General features: G+C 37.5%; 2 protein-coding genes across 6 annotated transcripts; both read right to left on the reverse strand.

Moving 5' to 3' along the window:
- Positions 1-906: 906 nt before the first annotated feature.
- LOC121992346 (macrophage migration inhibitory factor homolog) lies at positions 907-4,448 on the reverse strand. Of its 3 annotated transcripts, none has more exons than XM_042546651.1 (6): positions 4,215-4,448; positions 4,060-4,114; positions 2,683-2,883; positions 1,740-2,595; positions 1,305-1,365; positions 907-990 (listed from the first exon to the last, which is right to left on the reverse strand). In XM_042546651.1, exons 1-4 carry the CDS (start codon positions 4,409-4,411, stop codon positions 2,542-2,544), a joined length of 507 nt encoding a protein of 168 aa, XP_042402585.1. In that variant the 5' UTR covers positions 4,412-4,448; the 3' UTR covers positions 907-990; positions 1,305-1,365; positions 1,740-2,541. The 3 variants fall into 3 exon arrangements, with proteins under 3 accessions (XP_042402585.1, XP_042402586.1, XP_042402587.1); XM_042546652.1 differs by having other exon boundaries at positions 1,206-1,365; XM_042546653.1 differs by lacking the exon at positions 4,060-4,114 and having other exon boundaries at positions 4,301-4,448.
- Positions 4,449-4,768: 320 nt separating this feature from the next.
- Positions 4,769-15,325, reverse strand: LOC121990072 (metal tolerance protein 1-like). Of its 3 annotated transcripts, XM_042544316.1 has the most exons (3): positions 6,918-7,032; positions 5,277-5,971; positions 4,769-5,243 (listed from the first exon to the last, which is right to left on the reverse strand). In XM_042544316.1, the coding sequence occupies exons 2-3, from the start codon at positions 5,969-5,971 to the stop codon at positions 4,793-4,795; spliced, it is 1,146 nt and encodes a 381-aa protein (XP_042400250.1). In that variant the 5' UTR covers positions 6,918-7,032; the 3' UTR covers positions 4,769-4,792. The 3 variants fall into 3 exon arrangements, with proteins under 3 accessions (XP_042400250.1, XP_042400251.1, XP_042400249.1); XM_042544317.1 differs by lacking the exon at positions 6,918-7,032 and adding an exon at positions 15,296-15,325 and having other exon boundaries at positions 4,769-5,884; XM_042544315.1 differs by having other exon boundaries at positions 4,769-5,971.
- Positions 15,326-21,320: the final 5,995 nt, after the last annotated feature.

Here is a 21,320-nt window from a genome sequence, read left to right on the forward strand (position 1 = left end):
AATGGGGTCTTTAACACCGACAAAAATAAAGTTCATAAATCTTGTTAGACCTTTTCTTCTATCTCCAAGCTTTCCTCATAATCCAATCATAATCTTAACTTAAAAGAGATTGACAAGAAGGAAAAAATTAATGACTTTCCCAGAGTAATCCACTGACAAATTATATGTCATGAAGTAAGAGTCTAAGATTACCAAAGCACGTTAAACTGTATGCGATTGGTAAACTTGCTTATATATTTGTTTCATTGTCAGTGTACTAATCATGTATAAGCTTGCCATCAAATCATGCTTGCAGGTTGAACTCCCTATTCACCCCCTTTTCCCCATCTTGTTGAAAACCTTAAATGTCTCAGTCATGTCTACTTAGCATTGCCATTGTTGTTTCTAAGTGGTATAGGATTTAGAGCAAGACGAGTTGAATATGAATACTGCAAAGAAAAACTAAATAAAGTTTAACAGTTACATTTGAGCTTGTTACTTGACCACAACAAAAAGTGAACCTATTTGCTCGCCATTCGTTTCCTAACAAACTCTTGTATTCATCAGTGTTTTGAAAAATCAGACTGACCAATTCAACCAGTTAACCAACAAACCTGAACTGATTGTATTCATGATGCATACCTGTGATCAAAGATTTCGCAGGAGACAAAGATACCGTCTTCTCTGGCACGTTCAATGGCCATGGCCCATATGGGCACAAGGTCACCTGACATGTCTGCCATGCACTGCCCTATAAGCTGCAATCCCAGATGAAGCCATTGATGAACGACAACTCCAACCTAGGCGCTGAGACATGGTTTACCAAATGGAAAGCTGTTTTTGTGAATGCCGTCAAAGAATCAGATAAAGGGCTACATGCCCATCCCAAGATCGATTGCAATGGATCCATAGCTGTTTTTTTTTTCTAATTCAGAGATAGAGATTCATGCTAACTTTGGCTTCAGAGAGAGCACTTAGTGTTGCTAATTTGAGAGATTCTGGAGCAGCAATCTGCACCAGGGACAACAAGAACCAGATTTACTCCTGTCCATCTCACAGGTGATCAGAAACCAAATATACCAAGTGAGAGATCATAAAATTTGGCACCCTAGTTTACTACTACATGATGAATTTCAAATTAATAGAGAAGGTTTTCATGGTGCATTTGGTTTGTAAGAATAGCTATTCCATTCCTTCATAAATTCTCATCGAATAAACATTCTTACATAATTTGGTTTATAGTTCATGTGCTTGCATGTGATGTGCAGGTGAAGCAGAGAGAATCAAGAGTTGCAGAGGAAGAGTTTTTGCTCTAGAGGGAGAACCTGACAAGAGCTTTTGGAGAGTTGACAAGAGCTTTGGCCTCGTCTCCACCCCTCAAATTTCCTACAGGAAGTTGACCGAGAAAGATGAGTTTGTAGTGCTTGCAAATGATGGTGCAACAAAACATAACATATTTCAAAATAAATAAATAATAGAAGCATTAACACGTGATGAGGAGTTTCAACTTCTTCAGACATGGGATGTGCTATCAAACATGGAAGTGATCAAATCAGTATCATCCACGACTAAGAGAGTAGATGCATCTAAGCCTGGTGATCGAGAAAGTGGTTCGTATGTGGCTAATCAAGCACCCAACATTGAAGGTTGAATGTCTGCACTGTGATATGCCTGTTCCTTAACCCTCCCCCCTCCAACATCAACATCTAACAAGGCAACAAGACAGAGCAGGAGCGTGAGCAAAGCATCGTCCCACATACCCTGCATGAACTTTGGAACAGCCAGAAGCAGTGAAGTGTCCGAGGTTGAGTTGGAGGAGCCTGAGTATTGGAATGCACATGAGAGGGTGAGCTGGTCCAACATGATGCCGAAGCTGCCAAGGTTTTGCCAAGGCTTTGCACTCGCACAGGAAAGCTATCAAGATAGAGGAGAATACCAAACATAATAATAAGCATCTACAGTAAAGAAGAAAATTCCATTAAAAAAAAAAACTAGCCTGGTGTACGATGCTCCAACAATACAGGGTCATGGGGAAAGATCCATATATGCAGTCTTACTCTATTTTTCTTTTTTTTGTAAGAGACTGTTTTCAGAATTTAAACCCATGATCTTTTGGTCATAAAACAACAACTTTACCATTGTGCCAAAACTCCTCTTTAAAATGAAAATTCCATTACAATTTACACAATCACATAGCAAATCTAATAGAACAAAATGACCAGAATCAACTTCCTCAAACCAACGAATGATGACAAATAACAACCATCAGGTACTTATCTATCCGCATCACATTTCATAATGCAGAAAGAGAGCTAGACATCAAATGATGCACACAGGAGACACAAGAGGATCTGTGCATTCTCTTAATCAAAATGTACAAAATAGCTCGAGCATTAACAATGAACAAGAACTCCGCAAACTGGTTCACCAATTCTAGAAATGTAGTCGAATCATTTGAACTGCAATATTCTAAGCATAAACGTATAATGTTGTGCATACAGAGTTTAGGTGAGCACTGTCAAATCCAAGTACACATAAAAAAGTACTTGAGGGATAACATGTTTATTGCTGATGCAAGGCATGCAAACACTGAGCATGTTCTTGTGCTTGATTGGCCTAACAAACAAAAAAGAAGAAGCAATGAGAACAAATCAACAGAAAATTTTAGACATAAAGTTCGTTAAAGGATAAATAGTGGCTTGCCTTCGAGTCGTAAAACTTCAAAAAGAAACGGGACTTTGGAATGGACAGGTTATTCTCTAAAATATCAGAAATTCCCGCACTTAGTTTCTTATTCACATCGGGATTCAGCCCTCCAATGGAAACTAATTCACCATAAGCAGCTGGCTGTTGTGTACCACCAAACAAAATGGGTATAGATCCCTTAAGCACAACCATTACATACTGTAAACAAAAAAGTAATAATAAAAGATATAAGGTTATGCATTAGTGACTAATAGGATATCCAACTACAGAAATGTGTGGTTATTTTCCCTGTATACCATATTTGCAAGTAAACTAATATTGCAAAAACAACAAAAAAAAAGGTTGCTTATGCCACCTATATCGGATTGGGTGTAAGGTTGTTGCCTTCGCATCATTGAAGAAGATGCAATCATGGATATTAATATTTGACAATTCATTCATACCATTTATTCTACAACCACTATTTATTTTAAAAATCATATGATCAAATAAAAGATTCTTGAAAAGGAGGATTCCTGTCAAAGATGATAGTGATAGCCTACATAAGACTATCTCAGCATATCTGGTGTTTATATGCCCAACATGGATATGACATTGCATTAAATAATTATATAAGAGAAACAACTGTCACAGTCTAACGATGCTTCACAAACCAATGGAAGTGACAAATAAGTCTATTAACAAAAGGGAGACTATGAGGAATGCAAGTTATACAGTGTAAAGGAGTTGGATGCTTATAAACATGTGCCAAGAGATAGAATGCTACAAAGAAGTTTAGGTGGTGGCAATACATTTAATACACAATGCGCATATAGAATTTCCTGAGTTAGAAGGCAGTCAACAGTCAAGAAGAAGCTAGTGGTACTTCCAAGTTAACTAGTCAATTGTTGCCAAATGGTGTGATGCCATTTGATCATTTGAGGGAAGCTAAAAGCTCAGTCTGAGACCCACTGCCCAGGAATCACTTTTTTTTACCCATCAAAACTACTTACCAATCCCTACAAGCCTGATTGAACTTTGATACGTATTAAATGCTACTTTATTAATGATCAACTTTGTATTATGAACTAGTACCATGTATGCAGGTGAGCTGATTCTAGTCTTTCTATCCATCTATATTCAATATGTTTTATAAGAACTTAGCTTGAAGGACAATAGCAAACACTAACAAGACTTGGCCCAGTACCACGCTCGATGAGCAAGAAGGGTTAGGATTAAACAAAAGAACAAGTGAATAATCCCGTGCAATCATATAACAAGCTTCGCCATGGACTTCTTCTTCCAAGTTCTTCAGCTAGTCCCCGATGCCTATTATTATAGTCCAATAATCGTAGTTCATATTAACTATTCTCACTTTAGTTAATTTTTTATTACCTGGTTAATTAGCAGGTATTCGGAATCTATCAACACAAGAGCCTCCTCTTCATTCCTTTTTGAAAAAGAATTGTTCCGATAAACAACAAAATTCATCAGATTTTAGCATAGCTAACAGCAACATCGTTACTCATTTTCTGAAGAAAAGATAAAACCTTTCCAAAGTGTGAACCGTATAGAATATAACGACTAAATCGAAGAACAGAGATCGAGTGGAGAGAGTAAGGGATCTGGGACGAACAGATTCGGGCTTGCCGACGATGTCGGCGATGGTCTTCGTTGCCTCGGATAGGATCCCTGAGGTGTCGACGTCCTCCAAGCGTATGTTGGTGGAGAGATTGAGGCACGGCATCTTCTGTTTCCCCTTCTCTTCGTTTCCCTGGTAAAACCCTAAGAATCATTACTGGGCCGCAGGAGGTGGGTCTTATTGGACCGGATGGGTCAGTCCCCGGTCTGATTAATGTCACAAAAAAGTCAAAGATGGGATAACGCTCTTCAATATTTATCAAATTTTCACCTAAATAACCTTTAAAATTTAATTAATATTTAAATACTTTTTTAAGTTAAACAAAAAGTTGTAAGGATAAATGGAAGAATAATCGATTGAAAGGGGGAAAAAAACCTTGAAAGAAGAAACAGAGCATTTGTTTGCTGACAGAGAGAATTGTAGTAAAGTAAACAACAATATCTGCACAGATGTTCTGCATCTAGTGGCCCTTGTCCAAAACTACATCTACTGCCTTTCTATTTGAATGGTTACATGACTAATATTGTACTCCCGCTTGATGTATCCGATCACCATATCAAGAACAAGATCCGCATCCGCCTCCGGGGCGATCGTCACATGGCATGCGAGAAGAACCTTCCCTACCGTAATGGCCCAAACGTGCAACTCATGAATGGCGACGACACCATCCAGCTGACAAAGCCCTGTTTCAAGTTTGGTCGCATCTATTTGGCGCGGTGTGCTCTCCATCAAGACCTCAAGTACGTCCCTTAGCATCTTGATGGTTGTGATTAGAACGATGACCGAGAAGAAAAGTGTGCATGCCATGTCGATCGTCTTCCACTCGGGCTTCCACCATATGATGGCGCCACCGATCATCACACCTACACTCTGAATGGAGTCGCCGAGAACATGAAGGTAGGCACCGTGCACATTGATATTTCGTGTTTTGTCTTTGCTGTGCTTTGCATGGATTAGGGCCTCATCTGACTCGTGCAATAGCCGATCCAACTGGTCCTCATCTCCTGAATCCGCTCGGGCACTGTGGTCATCCGCCGAGTGGTTGTCACAATGGCTGTGGTCATGACCATGCTCATTGTGGCTGTCCTCATGGCGACCATGGCTATGGTTATGTCCGTGCTCATGCCCAAGCAAAACAGCCATAATGATATTAACAAGCAAACCAAATGCCGCTACGCCAAACATCAAGATACCTTGCACTTCGCCGGTGTCATGGATAAGTCTGGCAATAGCTTCGTAGACTAGGATGCCAGTCAAGAGCCATATAAGTTGGATTGACACTAGAGCCCCGAGGATTTCAATTCGAAAAAATCCATACGACTGGCGCGGTGTTGCTTCCCACCCCGATGCCCAGATGGAGAACAGGGAGATGGCAAAGGCTGCGACGTCCGAAAGGAGATGTGTGGCATCTGTGAGAATCGCAAGACTGTTCGCTTTGATCCCTCCAACCACTTCTACGGCCATGAAAATGATGCACAAAATGACAGCGATCAAAAGCTTGCGCATAGAAGCAAATCGTTCTTCAGCATCTTTTGAGTTTGTGGAATTGGAGAAGCCACATGTAGTGCCGCCGCATATCTTGTTACATGTTATGCTAGGCTCATCCCCTGACTTATCTATGCTTATATCAATGATCTGTGTGGAATGAGAAGTTTGTGGTTCCATCTGAACAAAGAAAAGAGCAAAAATATCCATCTATGAAAAGGTTAAGGAAACAAGTAATGTTATCTGTTAGAAATATTATTATAACAATTATTTCTTCAATTCATAAACAAAACAAAGGTACTAGACCAACAAAACATTCCAATGCAAAACAGTGAAGCAATAGTTTCAAAGGGAAGAGAGACAACTAATTGAGCAATTTTCAGAAACATATACCTTTTTTTCTCTCTCGCTCTCTCTTTTGAATGGCACAGAGAGGGAGTAATAAGTGTGTAGTTAATTTTCTCTTATTTGGAAAATTTCATATCATTTTTTTGGGTTATTGTGTTTTCTCGCAAAAAATAAGTGTGTTGAATTATAAATAACTGAAACAATCAACGCACAGATGTGGAAGAAAAGGGATGTCAAAATGATCGCAGAAGGAAATTTTGAGGAAGAATTGTCCGCAAGAAGGAGGAAGTGCGACTTCATGTTAAAACAAAAGGAAGGATTTTAGAAAGGAGTAAAAGTATGAACCCTAGCATCGAGTAAATTTGCTTAAGATAAAAATCCACTAGTATGAATTTTTCAGAAGGTAGAGAATTGGAAATTTTTAAACTGACAACGAACAAATGCATCACACTATTTTAAACAAAGATCCTAATTATAAAGAAGACTTCTTCCCCACCCAAATTACAGAAGAATTTCGGCGAGGAAAAAGCTCTAAACCCTAGAAGCAGATGATTTGCTCAAGATAAATTTCCAAGTTAAGTGTTTCAGAGCGCGGCGAACAGGCCACTTTCAAACCGAATAAAAGGACAAACGAATCAATATTCTATATTAATCAAAATCCTAAGAAAGAAGGTTCTTCCCGATCCAAACTAGATAGATAATTGGAAAATCTAGACTCCAAGAAACAAGAAAATACAACCCAAGAAAACGTAGAAAGAGAGAGAGTTAGAAAGCTTACATCTTTTCGCCAAAGTCCGGACCTTTCGGCGATGAATCGAAGGCTAGCTATTCGATTCCTCGAGGAAGAAGGAGATGAATCGTGAAGATCCGGGAGAGGGGGAGGAGGATAAGAGGAGATAAAGGTGGCGGGCGGCGGCAAAGATGCGAAAGTGCCCGCCTCACTTTGTTGAGAATGACAGTATACTCTTTGGAGAGCGGTTAATCCGTTACGGCGATGGCTAGTTTTATGATATCCATGGTCGCACAAAACGACGATTCGCTGATGCTCCGCCAGTCAGTCCCAGGCCTACTTTTATGATATCCAGCTCAAATAAACAAATGTCACGGCCTCAGGCCACCAAATCAAAGCTAATTAATTATTATTATTAGCATTATATTGTTGAAAACAAAAATTCTCCTTATTTAGTACGTAGAATACTTGGTGTAGCCTTCGATAACTTGCAACCACTAGTTAAAAGGAGGAGAGAAATCGTCAATAAGCGAAAAGGGGATCCCTAGTGTAGCCATTTCGATAATCAAGTCAAAAAAATAGTGAGAGCAAAACAGTGACACAAAAATGAAAGTACGAGGTGTGAGCATATGTGTGCACACGTATCTGTACTAGCGGAGAAGGATCACCTTTTGTAATATCTCACAATCCCCGCATTTAATGAGGTATTATCTTGTTGTCAGACAACTTGGCTCATCACAATAATTATATCATATCTAGTAGTTACATCATGGGTATGAGGAGAGTGTACTGTGTATTTATACACAGATATGATCTTTTGACTCTCTGACAAATCTACGTGCTGTATTAATGAAAAAAGAGGCTCATGGATCGGGAGGCCTATTAGGCTGTTAATTGGAAGATAGGCCCCACGTAGAGAGCTAAATGGGCCATTACGATATCCCAAGAGGGAGTAAAGTTCTATGGGTGATCTATCAAATAAGTGTTGGTTTTTTTATAGTCAGTTCGATTAGTGGTAGACGATTGGGAAACAACGGGGAATAAAGCTTTGTGCGGGTCCGGTATAGCTCGGAGTGGGATCTGTAAAGAACATGTCTAATTGATGCCAGTTGATCAGGAGAGAATGGGGAGCATAGCCTCTTGTAGGTTTGACAAAGCTGGGAGTATGGCCCATAGGGAGCCTGTCCGATCGGCGACAACTAATCATGAGAGAACTGTTGGAGTGTATACTAAAAGCCTAGCTTTTGTAAACATTTATTTTGAAATAAAAGAATCACATTGGTCAATATCTTTATTTATTTGTTAAATGTAATTGTTCAATTAATTTAAATAGTAGATAACATGGAGTGTGGTGTCACACTCAGAAGATCATGTTGTCAGTTCTCTATAGATTATAAACAATTGCTCACGACTAAGATGAAAAGGAACAAACCATCAGAATAGTCGTAGTGTAATTAAGTATTAGTTTATCTTGACTAATAAATTACACTGATACACTTTAAGTGTATTGACTAGGATTGTTTAGGTAAGTTTTTTTTGTACTGACCTAGTAAAAGAACTAGACCTTAGTTATTATGGAAGTGTGTGCTCTTAATCCTAATATAATAACAAGCACATATATTTAATATTTATTTCTTTGACTTATCAAAGGGTGAGGTTTAGCTCGATAAATCAATATGCCCGATAAGTTGGGAAATGATATTACTTATAGTGTGTGTTGTTAATTATAGAAGGAATCTGTGTCCTAATTATCTAGGTTGAGAATGCCCCCAAGAGGAGCTCATAAGGATAATCATGTTAAACCCTGCAGGTGGACTTAGTCCGACATGACAATAAAGTTGAGTGGTACTACTCTTGGAACTAGATATTAATTAAGTGAGTTGTTAGTAACTTACTTAATTAGTGGACATTCGTAATCTTAAACACAGGGAGACTAACACACTCATAATAAGAAGGAGCGCATAATGTAATTTGGGATTGGTGCGGTAGTGCGGTAATAACTCTCTAGTGGAATGAGTTATTATCGATGAACTTGAGTTGTGTGTCTGGGGCGAGCACGGGATACTCAAGCTCATCGGAAGGTCAAAACCAATTTCTCCTCTAGGTCCCTGTCGTAGCCTCATTATAGCCTCAAGTCCATCCAAATGTAAGGCTCTTCTTGGTGTCCAAGAAGTGGGCCGGTCCAATGCTTGGTGACCAAGCAAGGGCCGGCCACATCCTCTTTATAGGGGCCGGCCCTATTGTTTGGTGACCAAGCATATAGGGGCCGACCACAATATTCAAACAAGGAGGGTTGTTTTTAAATTTTTAAAATCTTTTCTTTGTAGAAAACTATAAGTTTTAAAAGAGAGATTTTAATTTTAAAAACTTTCCTTATTTGAATTTGGCCACATGTTTTAATAGATAGTTTTAAAAGTTTTAAAACTTTACTTTTTTAACCATCCTCATGGTTTAAGAAAAAAAGGGAGATAAGTTTTAAAATTAAAATTTTCTATCATCATGTTAAAAAAGGAAATTTTATAAGAGAAGTTTTAAATTTTAAAATATGGTTTTAATTTTTATAACTTTCCTTTTTTAACTCCTACTTTAGGAAAGAGAGCTTGTAAATTTTATAAGAGGATTACTTCTTGTAAAATTTTTTAAAAAAAATATATTTCCTTATTCCTCTTGATGAGGTGGCCGACCACCTTGCTTGGTGCCCAAGCAAGTGGCCGCCCATCATAAATTATTTAAAATCATCACAAAATTAAAATTGGTGATTGATTCAATCAAGAGGAAAGAAAAGGAAAAATAAAAAGGGAAAAAGAAAAACTCTTGGATGATTTTATTTTTTGAAAAAAGTTTTTCCTTATTTGCCTTGGGCAAGTAATATAAAAGAAGGGGTGAGGGGGCTTCATGAGATACAACTCTTATTCTTTGGCTTGGAGACTCTCTTGGTGGCCGCCCCCTCTCTCCCTCTCTTCTCCCTTTGCTCTCTTTTCTATTGTGGTGGTGGTGGCCGAATATTACAAGGAGGAGAAGCTCTTTTGGGTGGTGTTCATCTTGGAGGATCGTCACCCACATGACGTCCAAGGCGAGGCGAGGAATACGACAGAAGATCTCGAGATCATTAGCTTACAAAGAGAATGTATAACTAGTAATTTTCTTCTGCATTATACTAGTTATTTTCTTTGTAAGAATTCTAAATACAAGAGGCAATTAGATCTAGTTTTTTGAATTTATTTTTCGAGTTTGTGTTTTCTTCTTTTTCGAATTTGTGATTCAATTGTTCTTTTTGGTTAACCTAGAGTTATTTAAGGAAATTAAATATTAGCTTTCCTTAAAAGGCTTTGTCTAGGCGGCGGTGGTTGCTCCCATATCCAAAAAGGTCATGTGCCTCGCCATGCAGTCCTGGAAGCCAATTTTGAAAATTAATATTTAATGAAATTAATAACTTAGGTAGATTTGAATCAATAGTGTTAAGTTCCGCTTGCAATTCAAATCTAAACCATTAAGAATAGATAAGTTAAATTTGGAATTAATGATGTTAAGTTCCGTCTGTGATTCCTAATTTAACTTCTAAAGAGCACAATAGGTTATTTAAGGAAAGGTTCGACACTTGTAAAAATTTTTTTGTACAGTGGAACCGGTACATTTTCCTAGGATTAACCAATAATTGGTATCAGAGCTAGGGTTTGCCTCTGTGTGTTTAGAATTCAAATAGGTTATGCACATGTCATACATAATTTAGGCAGGATAATAGTAGGATGTGTTAACTCTTTGGTTGCAGGCTCCGACTATTATGACATTTAGATATTGTATGTGATTAGACCCTTGGATATGTCAAGGGCATTATTTTGTGTGCATGATTGCATGTATCAAATACAGCAGGAGTTGCATTATTTTTAGAATTTTATTCAATCTAGAATACATGTACATTCCCTCGTGGAATATAGGATCGATATATGTAAAATTCTATTTTTGTCGCGGATCGAATTCTTGCGAGGCGTGGTACTTTTGGAGCACCAGAAGCGCAGCGGAATAAGAAGCAAGATGGATGCAATGACTCGACCCGATGGCGGTGGCTATAGATGGCAGCAGCTAGGGTTGAAGCATACTGAAGACAGTGAAGGAAAAGACCATAATAGTTGGAAAATTAGTTTCCATATTTATTGCTTTTATTTACTGTGATGTTTTATGTGCATGTGATGTATGCTAACATAGGTTAAAATCCTCATTTTTAAATAACTAAGTGGGAGAGGGATTTTAATAAATCCCATGGTCTCCATTACTGGTTTGTAAGTGATGCAACAAGCTTGCGTGTTGGCTCTGAGTGCCTCCCTCCACAACGGATGAGTTTGTTGCGGATCACTAGATCAAACTTCCTTTTATGGATAGTTATAGGAAATTATTTAAGAGCGTGTGATCTTCTCCAACTGAAGGGGCACAATCCTTCTTAATGGACTTAGTATCAAGTAATGGTATACACTTAGACGCATTCAATAGTATCCTCCCCAACGGAGTCACTGTTATTGTATTGTGTGACCAAAGTGAAACCAACTATTAATTTTATTTGTCATAAAGTTAGGATGACAAGATAATAAAATTAATGGGTCACACCCTCTTCTTACAAATGTTGAATTTGTATACGGCCACACTAACGTGGCATGCAATATTCACAGTGATTTGAGGTGTTGGTTAATTTAAAATAGTATTGTTTGAGGAATCAATATTATTCTAAATTTAGAGTCTTGACCAAAGTTTTTTTTGTGATTCTTAGGATGACTTTCAACCCACTGGCCATTATACTGAAAGAGAACAAACTTACTGGTCCCAACTATATTGATTGGAAAAGAAATCTGGACATTATTCTTACTGCTGAAAGCTATAAGTTTGTACTGACTGAGGCTTGCCCTGATGCACCTGACAGTGACTCTACCCCAGAGGAGATTGAGTATCATAAGAAATGGGTAAAAGCTGATGAGATGGCGTGGTGTTACATTTTGGCATCAATGTCAAATGTATTGCAACATCAGTATCAAGATTTACCAACAGCTTATGATATAATGAACAATCTCAAAGAACTCTTTGGGCACCAGAGTCGGACTGCTAGGCAAGAGGCAATGAGAAAGCTAATGACAGCCACCATGTCTGAGGGGACACTCGTAAGGGATCATATCCTCAAAATGATGGCCTATCTGAATGAAATACAAGTTCTTGGAGGAGAAATCGATGGGGAAACCCAGGTCGATATAATTCTCCAAACGTTACCCAGAAGTTTTGAGCAGTTCCACCTGAACTATAACATGAACAAAAGATAGTATACGTTGGCGGAACTTCTGACAGAACTACAAGCAGCAGAAGGAATATTTCGTCACAGTTCTCAGATTCACTTTGCTGAAAATAGTTCTACTTCTAAGTTGAAAGGCAAGAAGAAGAAGAAACAGGTCTTTTTAATAAAGAAGGTGAATAAACCTCAGGGTACAGGACAGAAAGCTGGAATGAAGAAGTCGAAGGGCAAGTGCTTCATTTGCAAGCAGTCTAGACATTGGAAAGTGGACTGTCCTCGTAGGAACCAAAACAATAAAGGTATATCTCATACTCTAGTAGTTGAAACATGTTTAGTGGTGTTATCTACCAGCACCTGGTGTGTAGATACGGGAGCCACTGATCATGTCTGCAATTCTTTGCAGGGGTTCCAGGAAATCCGGCGACTATTTGATGGAGAGATAACTGTCTACATGGGCAATGCTACTAAGGTGACGGCTGTTACAGTGGGAGACGTCTACTTATCATTTGATAGGAATAGAAATTTGATTTTAAGAAATTGTCTTTATGTTCCCAGTTTTAGAAAGAATTTAATTTCAGTTTCTAAACTGTATTTGGATGGATATTCTGTTTCCTTTAGTAACAATGTCGTTATAAAGAGAAATAAGGTGATTATATGTTCTAGTGCATTAGTTGGCAATTTATACACTTTAAATCCAATTTCTCCCACAAAGCAAAATACGGAAATTAATAACACATCTTCTAACTCTAATAAGAGAAAAGAACCTTCGGAAATGAACCAAACGTATCTTTGGCATCTAAGGTTTGGACATATTAACTTAAGTAGGATTCAAAGGCTTGTAGCCGATGGACTCTTGGGTTCATTAGAGTTGGAAAACTTTCCAACATGTGAATCTTACTTGGAAGGTAAAATGACCAAGAGACCTTTTAAGGCCAAGGGGTATAGAGCCAAAGATGCGTTAGAACTAGTTCATTCTGATTTGTGTGGTCCTATGTCTATCCAGGCAAGAGGTGGTTATGAATACTCCGTCTCCTTTATAGACGATTATTCAAGATACGGATACATTTACCTGATGCGTCGCAAGTCTGAATGCTTTGACAAGTTCAAAGAATATAGGGCTGATGTGGAGAAACGTCTTGGTAAAAGTATCAAGATACTAAGGTCTGACCATGGTGGCGAATACTGTTGGAACCCCAAGGTTGTTTTGGTGTGATCAACAAGTTGAGTTAGGTCCTGCGTTGTTTCTAACCTTGTGTCTAAGTGTGCAGGAGCTTAGGAGCACAGGTACTCGAGCGGAAGACGCAGCAAGCGAGAAGGACGACACTCTGTGCGTCCGAGGGACGAGGTGCTGCGGAAGAGTACACCGGCGGACGAGAAGGAAGTGCGCGCGGTGGTTCCGAGGTACGAAAGCCGGAGCGGAAGATTGCTCGGGGAGCAAGAGACGCAGCTAGCGCGAAGGTCAGCACGGGGTGCGACCGAGGGACGAAGTCTGCGGATGAGTACCCTGGTGGACGAGAAGGAACACGCGGCAATTCCGAGGGACGAGAAGCCGGAGGGAAGCACGCTCGAGAAGACCGAAAGATGGGTTCAGGTGAGCCCTATTCCGGAAGGCCGAGATCACCCAAGCTAGCGGAGCCGGAGCGAACAGACCCGGACCAAGACGAGCCGAACTGAGACGAGTTGAACCGGAGTCGAAAAGTCAACTTATGTTGACCTTAGGGCTCCGGGCGCCTGGAACTGACCGGGGCGCCCGGAACCCTTCCGGGCGCCCAGAATCGACTTTTCAACAGGATCGAGTTTTGACTCGATCCGACCGTTGAGGGATAAAATTTATCCCCCCAGGGCGCCCGGAACCCTTCTAGGCTCCCCGACCAAGGCTATAAATATAGCCTTGGTCCAGAAGCTTTTCAACAACTGAGAACTCAAGCATTCTTTCTACACTTGTACGCTTTTCTGTTTTAAGCTTCTGTTGTGCGCTTCATTGCTGTAAAAGGCTTCTCCGCCTGAAGGAGATACTAGTGCTACGCTTTCTTGGATTAACAACCTTCCCGGTTGTAACCAAGTAAATCTCGGTGTGCCTTTTACTCTTCTGCTTTTAGTTATTTCTCTTATTTTATGCAAGTGTCAGTTTAAGAGTTCGAGAAGGGTTGGTTTGTGTTTTGATTTCTGCAGGGCTATTCAACCCCCCCTTCTAGCCGGCCCAACGGTCCTACAAATACCTCTTTGGAGAGTTTAGAAATTACTTATCAGAAGTTGGGATTCAATCCAAATTGTCTGCACCTGGTATACCCCAGCAGAATGGTGTGGCAGAACGAAGGAATAGGACTCTTATGGAAATGGTTAGATCGATGATGAGTTATTCAGAATTACCAAATTCGTTTTGGGGATATGCTTTAGAAACAACAGTGTACATTCTGAATATGGTACCTTCTAAAACAGTTCTTTCTACTCTCATGAAATTATGGAATGGGCGTAAGCCTAGTCTGAATCATATCCGGATATGGGGTAGTCCAGCACATGTGCTGAAGGGAGATACTGACAAGTTGGAATCACGTACAGAAGTTTGTCTGTTTGTAGGATATCCTAAAGGAACGAAAGGTGGTTTGCTTTATAATCCTAAAAATCAGAAGATCATTGTTAGCACCAATGCTCGATTTTTAGAAGAAGATTATGTAATGGACCATAAGCTCATGAGTGAAATAGTTCTAGAAGAAATAAGAGAGGACACGTCTACTTTAATACCAACAGTACAAGATGAAGTATCACAAGAAACTACAATACGTGTCACACATGATACACAGCCAGAGATAGTGCCTCGTCGTAGTGGGAGGGTTGTGAGGCAACCTGAGAGATTCATGTTTTTGGTAGAGTCTTCGGACTTGATCCCAGGTAAACATGAACCTGATCTCCGAACATATGACGAAACACTCCAAGATATAGATGCAATATCTTGGCAAAAGGCAATGAATTCCGAAATAGAATCTATGTATTCTAATAAGGTCTGGGAGCTTGTAGAACCACTTGATGGTGTAAAAGCCATTGGATGCAAGTGGATCTACAAAAGGAAAAGAGGGACAGATGGGAAGGTAGAAACCTTCAAAGCAAGGCTTGCTGCGAAAGGGTATACTCAGAAAGAGGGAATCGACTATGAGGAGACTTTTTCGCCGGTGGCCATGCTTAAATCCATCTGGATACTCTTATCCATTGCCGCTTATATGGATTATGAGATTTGGCAAATGGATGTCAAGATAGCATTCCTTAATGGAAGTCTTGAAGAAAACATCCATATGAAGTAACCAGAGGAATTTATTGAAAAAGGCAAAGAGCATCTAGTGTGTAAGCTCAATTGGTCCATATATGGACTGAAGCAAGCTTCAAGGTCTTGGAACATCCGGTTTAATGAAGTAATCCAGTCATATGAATTTATTCAGTGTCCGGATGAGTCTTGTGTATACAAGAAGTGTAACGGAAACGTGGTGGTATTTCTTGTACTATACGTAGATGATATTTTGTTAATTGGCAACAATGTCAAGGTATTATCGGACGTAAGGGTATGGTTGTCCAAACAATTTGATATGAAGGACTTAGGAGAATGTGCACACATTCTTGGGATCAAAATTATAAGGGATCGCAAGAAAAGAATGTTGTGTCTATCCCAAGCTTTATATATATATATACAATCCTTGCTCGTTTAGCATGCAAAGCTTCAAAAAGGTTTCTTACCTTTTAGGCATGGAGTAGCCTTATCTAAAGAGATGTCTCCGAAGACATCAAAGGAGATAGAGGACATGAAGGCAGTTCCTTATGCTTCGGCTGTAGGAAGCCTTATGTATGCAATGCTGTGTACGAGACCTGATATCTATTTTGCCGTGGGCATGGTTAGCAGATATCAGAGTAACCCTGGACAAGGACATTGGACTGCTGTGAAGCATATATTAAAGTACCTGAGAAGGACTAGAGATTATATGCTAGTCTACCAAGCAGACGATTTGCTCCATGTGGGTTACACAGATTCAAACTTCCAATCAGATAGGGACAATAGTAAGTCTACGTTAGGCTATGTGTTTACTCTAGGAGGTGGAGCCATTGCATGGAGAAGTGTTAAGCAGAAATGTGTCTCGAACTCAACCATGGAAGCTGAGTATGTGGCAGCCTCTGAGGCAGCCAAAGAAGCTGTATGACTCAGGAATTTTCTAATGGACTTAGATGTGATTCCTGATTTGCCCAAGATCATCACAATTTATGGGTGATCTAACAAATCAGTGTTGGTTTTTTTATAGTCAGTTCGATTGGTGGTAACTGATTGGGAAAGAACGGGGAATAAAGCTTTGTGCGGGTCCGGTATAGCTGGGAGTGGGATCCGTAAAGAGCATGTCTAATTGATGCCAATTGATCAGGAGAGATAGCCTCTTGTAGGTTTGACAAAGCTGGGAGTATGGCCCATAGAGAGCCTGTCTGATCGGCGACAACTAATCATGAGAGAACAAGGAGCAATGCCCCTTGTGAGTCTGACAGAACCAGGACTAGGGCCCGTAGAGAGCATATTCGATCAGTGGGCGCTGATCGGGAGAGAACACGGAGCAAAATCCTGTGTGGGTCTAGCAGAGCCAGGAGTGGGGCTTGTAGAGAGCCTATCCGATTGGCAATAGTCGATCAAGAGAGAATGGAGAGCAGAGGCCCATGCAGGTCCAATAGAACTGGAAGTGGGGCCTATAGAAAGCTTATTCGATCGACGATAGCCAATTAGGAAAAGAAGGTCCTACTAAGCCAACTACTCGACTTTTTAACCTATCTTGACCTTTGACTGCTCATTGACTCTTGGACCCTACTGGAAGATTTTTTTCTATTCACCGCATCATAAGTCATACCTAGAGTTTGTCCTAGGCGCTCTCTCTCTCTCTCTAGATATATATAGAGAGGCATCCCCCTACCATTTGCTTTGAACATGATCCTCATACTAGCTAGATATATCATATATATCCCATAAAAAGAGGGAGAATTCCACTCTCCCTTTAGTGCACTCTTACATTCTCTTATACCTTTGCAATTTTTTTTACATCTACCATTGTGTAATTTAACAATTGAAGAGGCCATACTTACCCAGATGATTAAATAGATCCACTAGCTAGATGACTGCCAAGAGATTCCGAGGTTAGTGAGAGGAGTCGCACCATGTAGGGAATTTTCCTTCTCAATATAAATTTTAGCTTAAGAGTTATTAGCTACTTTCAACTGCCACTGATGGGAGAATACAACGGTTACTCTCACCTTTCTCAGACGAACTGAAGTGTCAAGTCTTCGTAACAACCTATAGTAGTTCAACTTGTTAAAGCGGAACACTCTCACACCAATTTGCCAATAGAAAGAAGTATTAGAAGCTGATTGTAATGGTTCTATATTTTTATAATTAATAAAAGCTAAACATGTTTGCATGAAATTTTTTATCTAATAAAATCATTAGTTTATTGAATGTAATATATACATCATGAATAATAAACTTAAATTAAATCCGTATGAAGTTAAGTATGAGATATTTAATTAAAACATCACTAATGCGCCCATGAACATTATACTTGTGACAGTCTAATTTGGACCATCGATATGGAGACATCTAGGCGAGGGCATTTATATATAATGAGGGGGCGTTTGGTTTTTTGTTAGGAATAAGAATCAGAATGTGAATCATTGTATTGTGGAATGAGAATGATTATAAGCATGGATATCACTCTTAAAAGCAATGTTTGATTAGTTGCATAATTTCTATTGGAATAAATCAAAATTTCCTTTTTTACCCTTAAAAAAAAATAAGAGAAAAAATTAGATGTGAGAGAAAGATAAATGTGAGAGAAAAATATGATGAAAGAGAATGATGAGAGAGAAAGTATGATGAGATAGAAAGTGTGATGAGAAAGAATGAAGAGAGAAAAAGTGTGATGTGAAAGAATGAAGAGAGAAAAAGTGTGATGTGAAAGAATGAAGAGAGAGAAAGTGTAATGAGAGAAAATGAGAAAAGAGAGTGTGATAGGAGAGAGCATGATGAGAGAGAAAATATGATGTGAGAGAAAGTACGATGGGAGAGGATGAAGAGAGAGAAAATGTAATGAAAAAAATGAGGAGAGAGAGTGTGATGAGAGAGATTGAGGAGAGAGAAAGTATGATGAGAGAGAAAGTGTGATGAAAAAAAGAGAACATTGAGTGTGATGGGAGAGATTGAGGAGAGAGAAAGTATGATGAGGGAGAAAGTATGATGAAAGAGAAAGTATGTTGAGAAAAAAAAAAGAGGGAGTGTGACAAGAGAGATTGAGGAAAGAGAAAGTGTGATGAGAGCGAAAGTGTAATGAGAAAAAAAAAGAGAAAAGGGAGTGAGATGGGAGAGATTGAGGAGAGAGAAAGTATGATGAGAAAAAATAAGGAAGAGAGTACGATGGAAGAGATTGAGGAGAGAGAAATTATGATGAGAGAGAAAGTGTAATGAGAAAAAAAGGAAAGAGAGTGTGATAGGAGAGAGAAAGTGTGTGAAAATGATGAGAGAGAACAAGGAGAGAGAAGTGATATGAAAGAAAAAATAAATAAATATATTTTGATATTTGATATTAAGGGAGAAAATTTTAGTTTTAGCTCAAGGGTATTTTTTGAATAAGGAAATATTTTGATTGATGAAAATAGGGTAATGACTCATTGAAGGGGAGATACATGAGAATGAGTTATTACCCAATTTCAAGGATTCATTCCCTTATTTGCATTCCTATTCCTATAATCCAAACATTAACAATGACAATCAATGATTCTCATTCTCATTCCCCACTCCTATTCCCCTAAACCAAACACCTCCTGAGATTATGTAGGACTAAGACCGATTTAATTAGACATTTCACAATAAATTTTGTTATTTATATATGAAAATATCTTAATCCAAAAGTGATTACATGACTCCTATTCATTTCAATGTGATTTTTAATTTACTTGTTTAAAGTTTGCAATTGACCATGCTCAACACTTGCATTTTAGATTTTGTATTTGAAATGAATGATTAGAAATATAAATTCACAGGCTTAGAATCCATTCCTTTTCAAGGGAAGTAGAAACATGATTCTTTCATTTATTAATTCTGGAACTAAGTGTTACACCAAACTAATTTATAATTAGATTATAAATTAAACCTTTCATTAGTTAATTGATAATAAATGGGGATAAAAAGTAATGAAAAGGTAAACAAAAAATCTTTGACTTTAATTTTGAATGGTATATTTTATAATAAAGGAGAGTGCAATTCTATATGTATAGTGGAGTAATAATGAAATTAATAAGTTGGATAAATTAATTAAAGAGTTTAATTATTTATCTAATTTATTAGTCCTCCTTACTCTGGGTCGATAGTCCCTAGAATCCAAATAAAAAGACAGGCTAAAAAAAAAATATAATTTAGAAATTTTAAGTGAAGATGGAAAATGATCTCCATAATTTCAAGGGCTTGGAAATAAATATAATGTGGATATTAATTAAATTTAATATATAAATATAAAATAATTATATATTGTGGATAATTAAAGTAATATCCAAAAAAAGATGTCAATAATATCTTTAATATATTGGGAAAATATATTATATATTATTTGACAATCAAAAGATAAGTTTTATGATTTAAAATTATCAGTTTTGATGGGATTTAATCGATCAATTAAGCAGTCAATGATTTGATAAATTGGAGTATAAATAACGATCCTATTTAATCATAAATTAAGCAATCAATGATTTGAGAAATTGGAGTATAAATATCCCACCTTGCCTATAAAAATAAGACTCTAGGCTTTCTAAGTGTTGAAAGTAACATAGAGGAATTTAATTGATCAATTAAGCAATCAATGATTTGAGAAATTGAGGTATAAATAAACACCTTGCCTAAAAAAATAAGACTCTAGATTTTCAAGTGTGGACAATAACATAGAGGATGGAATTGGCTTTCCAAGTTTTATATTTCCCAATACACTAAAAGGATATATATATATATATATATATATATATATATATATATATATATATATATATATATATAATTTTGATATACTGCGCGATACGCACAGTGCGTGACTGTGCGCGTCACACAGTATATCATGATTTTTTTTTGTTTTTTTAATTTTGATTAAAAAAATAATAAAAAATATTTTTAAAGATTTTATTAGTAGGATTCAGGTATCCTAATTGGGATATAATTTTTCAGTTATTTTTTTTTTTTTAAGATTTTACCTCTGGGGTTTAGATTTTCCAATTGGATTATAATATTTAGTTAAAAAAAATTAAAAATGAATTAAATTTAAGTATTTATGGAGTATTGTAATATGTTAAGGAGATATCTTAACGTATTAGCTGTTATATAAAGAAATATTATTTTTTAATTCAAAATTTCTGTGTTTTGTTATTTTTTTATAATTAATTTTTGAATTAAAAAAAATAATTAAAATATTTTTTTAAAATTTTATTTCTAGGGTTCAGATTTTGGGTTATAGTATCAAAGTTATGTTTTTTAATATTTTACCTTTAGGGTTCAGGCTTTGGGTTATAGTATCAAAGCTATTTAGGGTTCAAGTTTTGGGTTATAGTATTAAAGCTATTTTTTTTTAGATTTTATCTCTAGGGTTCAGGCTTTGGGTTATAGTATTAAAGTTATTTTTTTTAGATTTTACCTCTAGGGTTCAGGCTTTGGGTTATAGTATCAAAGCTATTTTTTTTTAGATTTTATCTATGGGGTTCAGGCTTCCAATTAGGTTATAATGTTTGATTTTAAAAAAAAATTAAAATAAAATTAATTTAAGTATTTATTGAGTAGTGTAATATGTTGAGGAGATATATTAATGTATTAGAAATTTATATAAGGAAATGTTTATTTTTTTAATTGATTTTCTTAATTTCAAATATTAAAAAAAATCAAAAAATAAAAAAAAAACAATTGATATCCTGCGCGCGCACAGTCGTGCACTGTGCGGGCGCGCAGGATATCAATTCTATATATATATATACACACACGAATATGATATGCTGCGTGACACTAGAGTGCGTGACTGTGCGCGTCGCAACTTTTTTGTTTTTTTTGTTTTAATTTTGAATTAAAAACAATTAAAATATTTGTTTCAATATTTTATTTTAGGATTCAAGCTTCCTAATTGGGTTATAATTTTTAAGTTAAT

The sequence above is a fragment of the Zingiber officinale genome, chromosome 6B (genome assembly GCF_018446385.1).
Source record: "Zingiber officinale cultivar Zhangliang chromosome 6B, Zo_v1.1, whole genome shotgun sequence".
Taxonomy (NCBI): domain Eukaryota; kingdom Viridiplantae; phylum Streptophyta; class Magnoliopsida; order Zingiberales; family Zingiberaceae; genus Zingiber; species Zingiber officinale.

Bases quoted from the DNA above. Each gene is read 5' to 3' on its own strand.
- LOC121992346 (XM_042546651.1), bottom strand. From the start codon at position 4,411: ATGCCGTGCCTCAATCTCTCCACCAACATACGCTTGGAGGACGTCGAC. The intron at 4,115-4,214 runs GTTTTATCTTTT...TTTTTCAAAAAG, and splicing joins ACGGTTCACACTTTGGAAAG to GAATGAAGAGGAGGCTCTTG. The intron at 2,596-2,682 runs GCAAGCCACTAT...TTTGTTTGTTAG, and splicing joins TGAAGTTTTACGACTCGAAG to GCCAATCAAGCACAAGAACA.
- LOC121990072 (XM_042544315.1), bottom strand. From the start codon at position 5,971: ATGGAACCACAAACTTCTCATTCCACACAGATCATTGATATAAGCATA.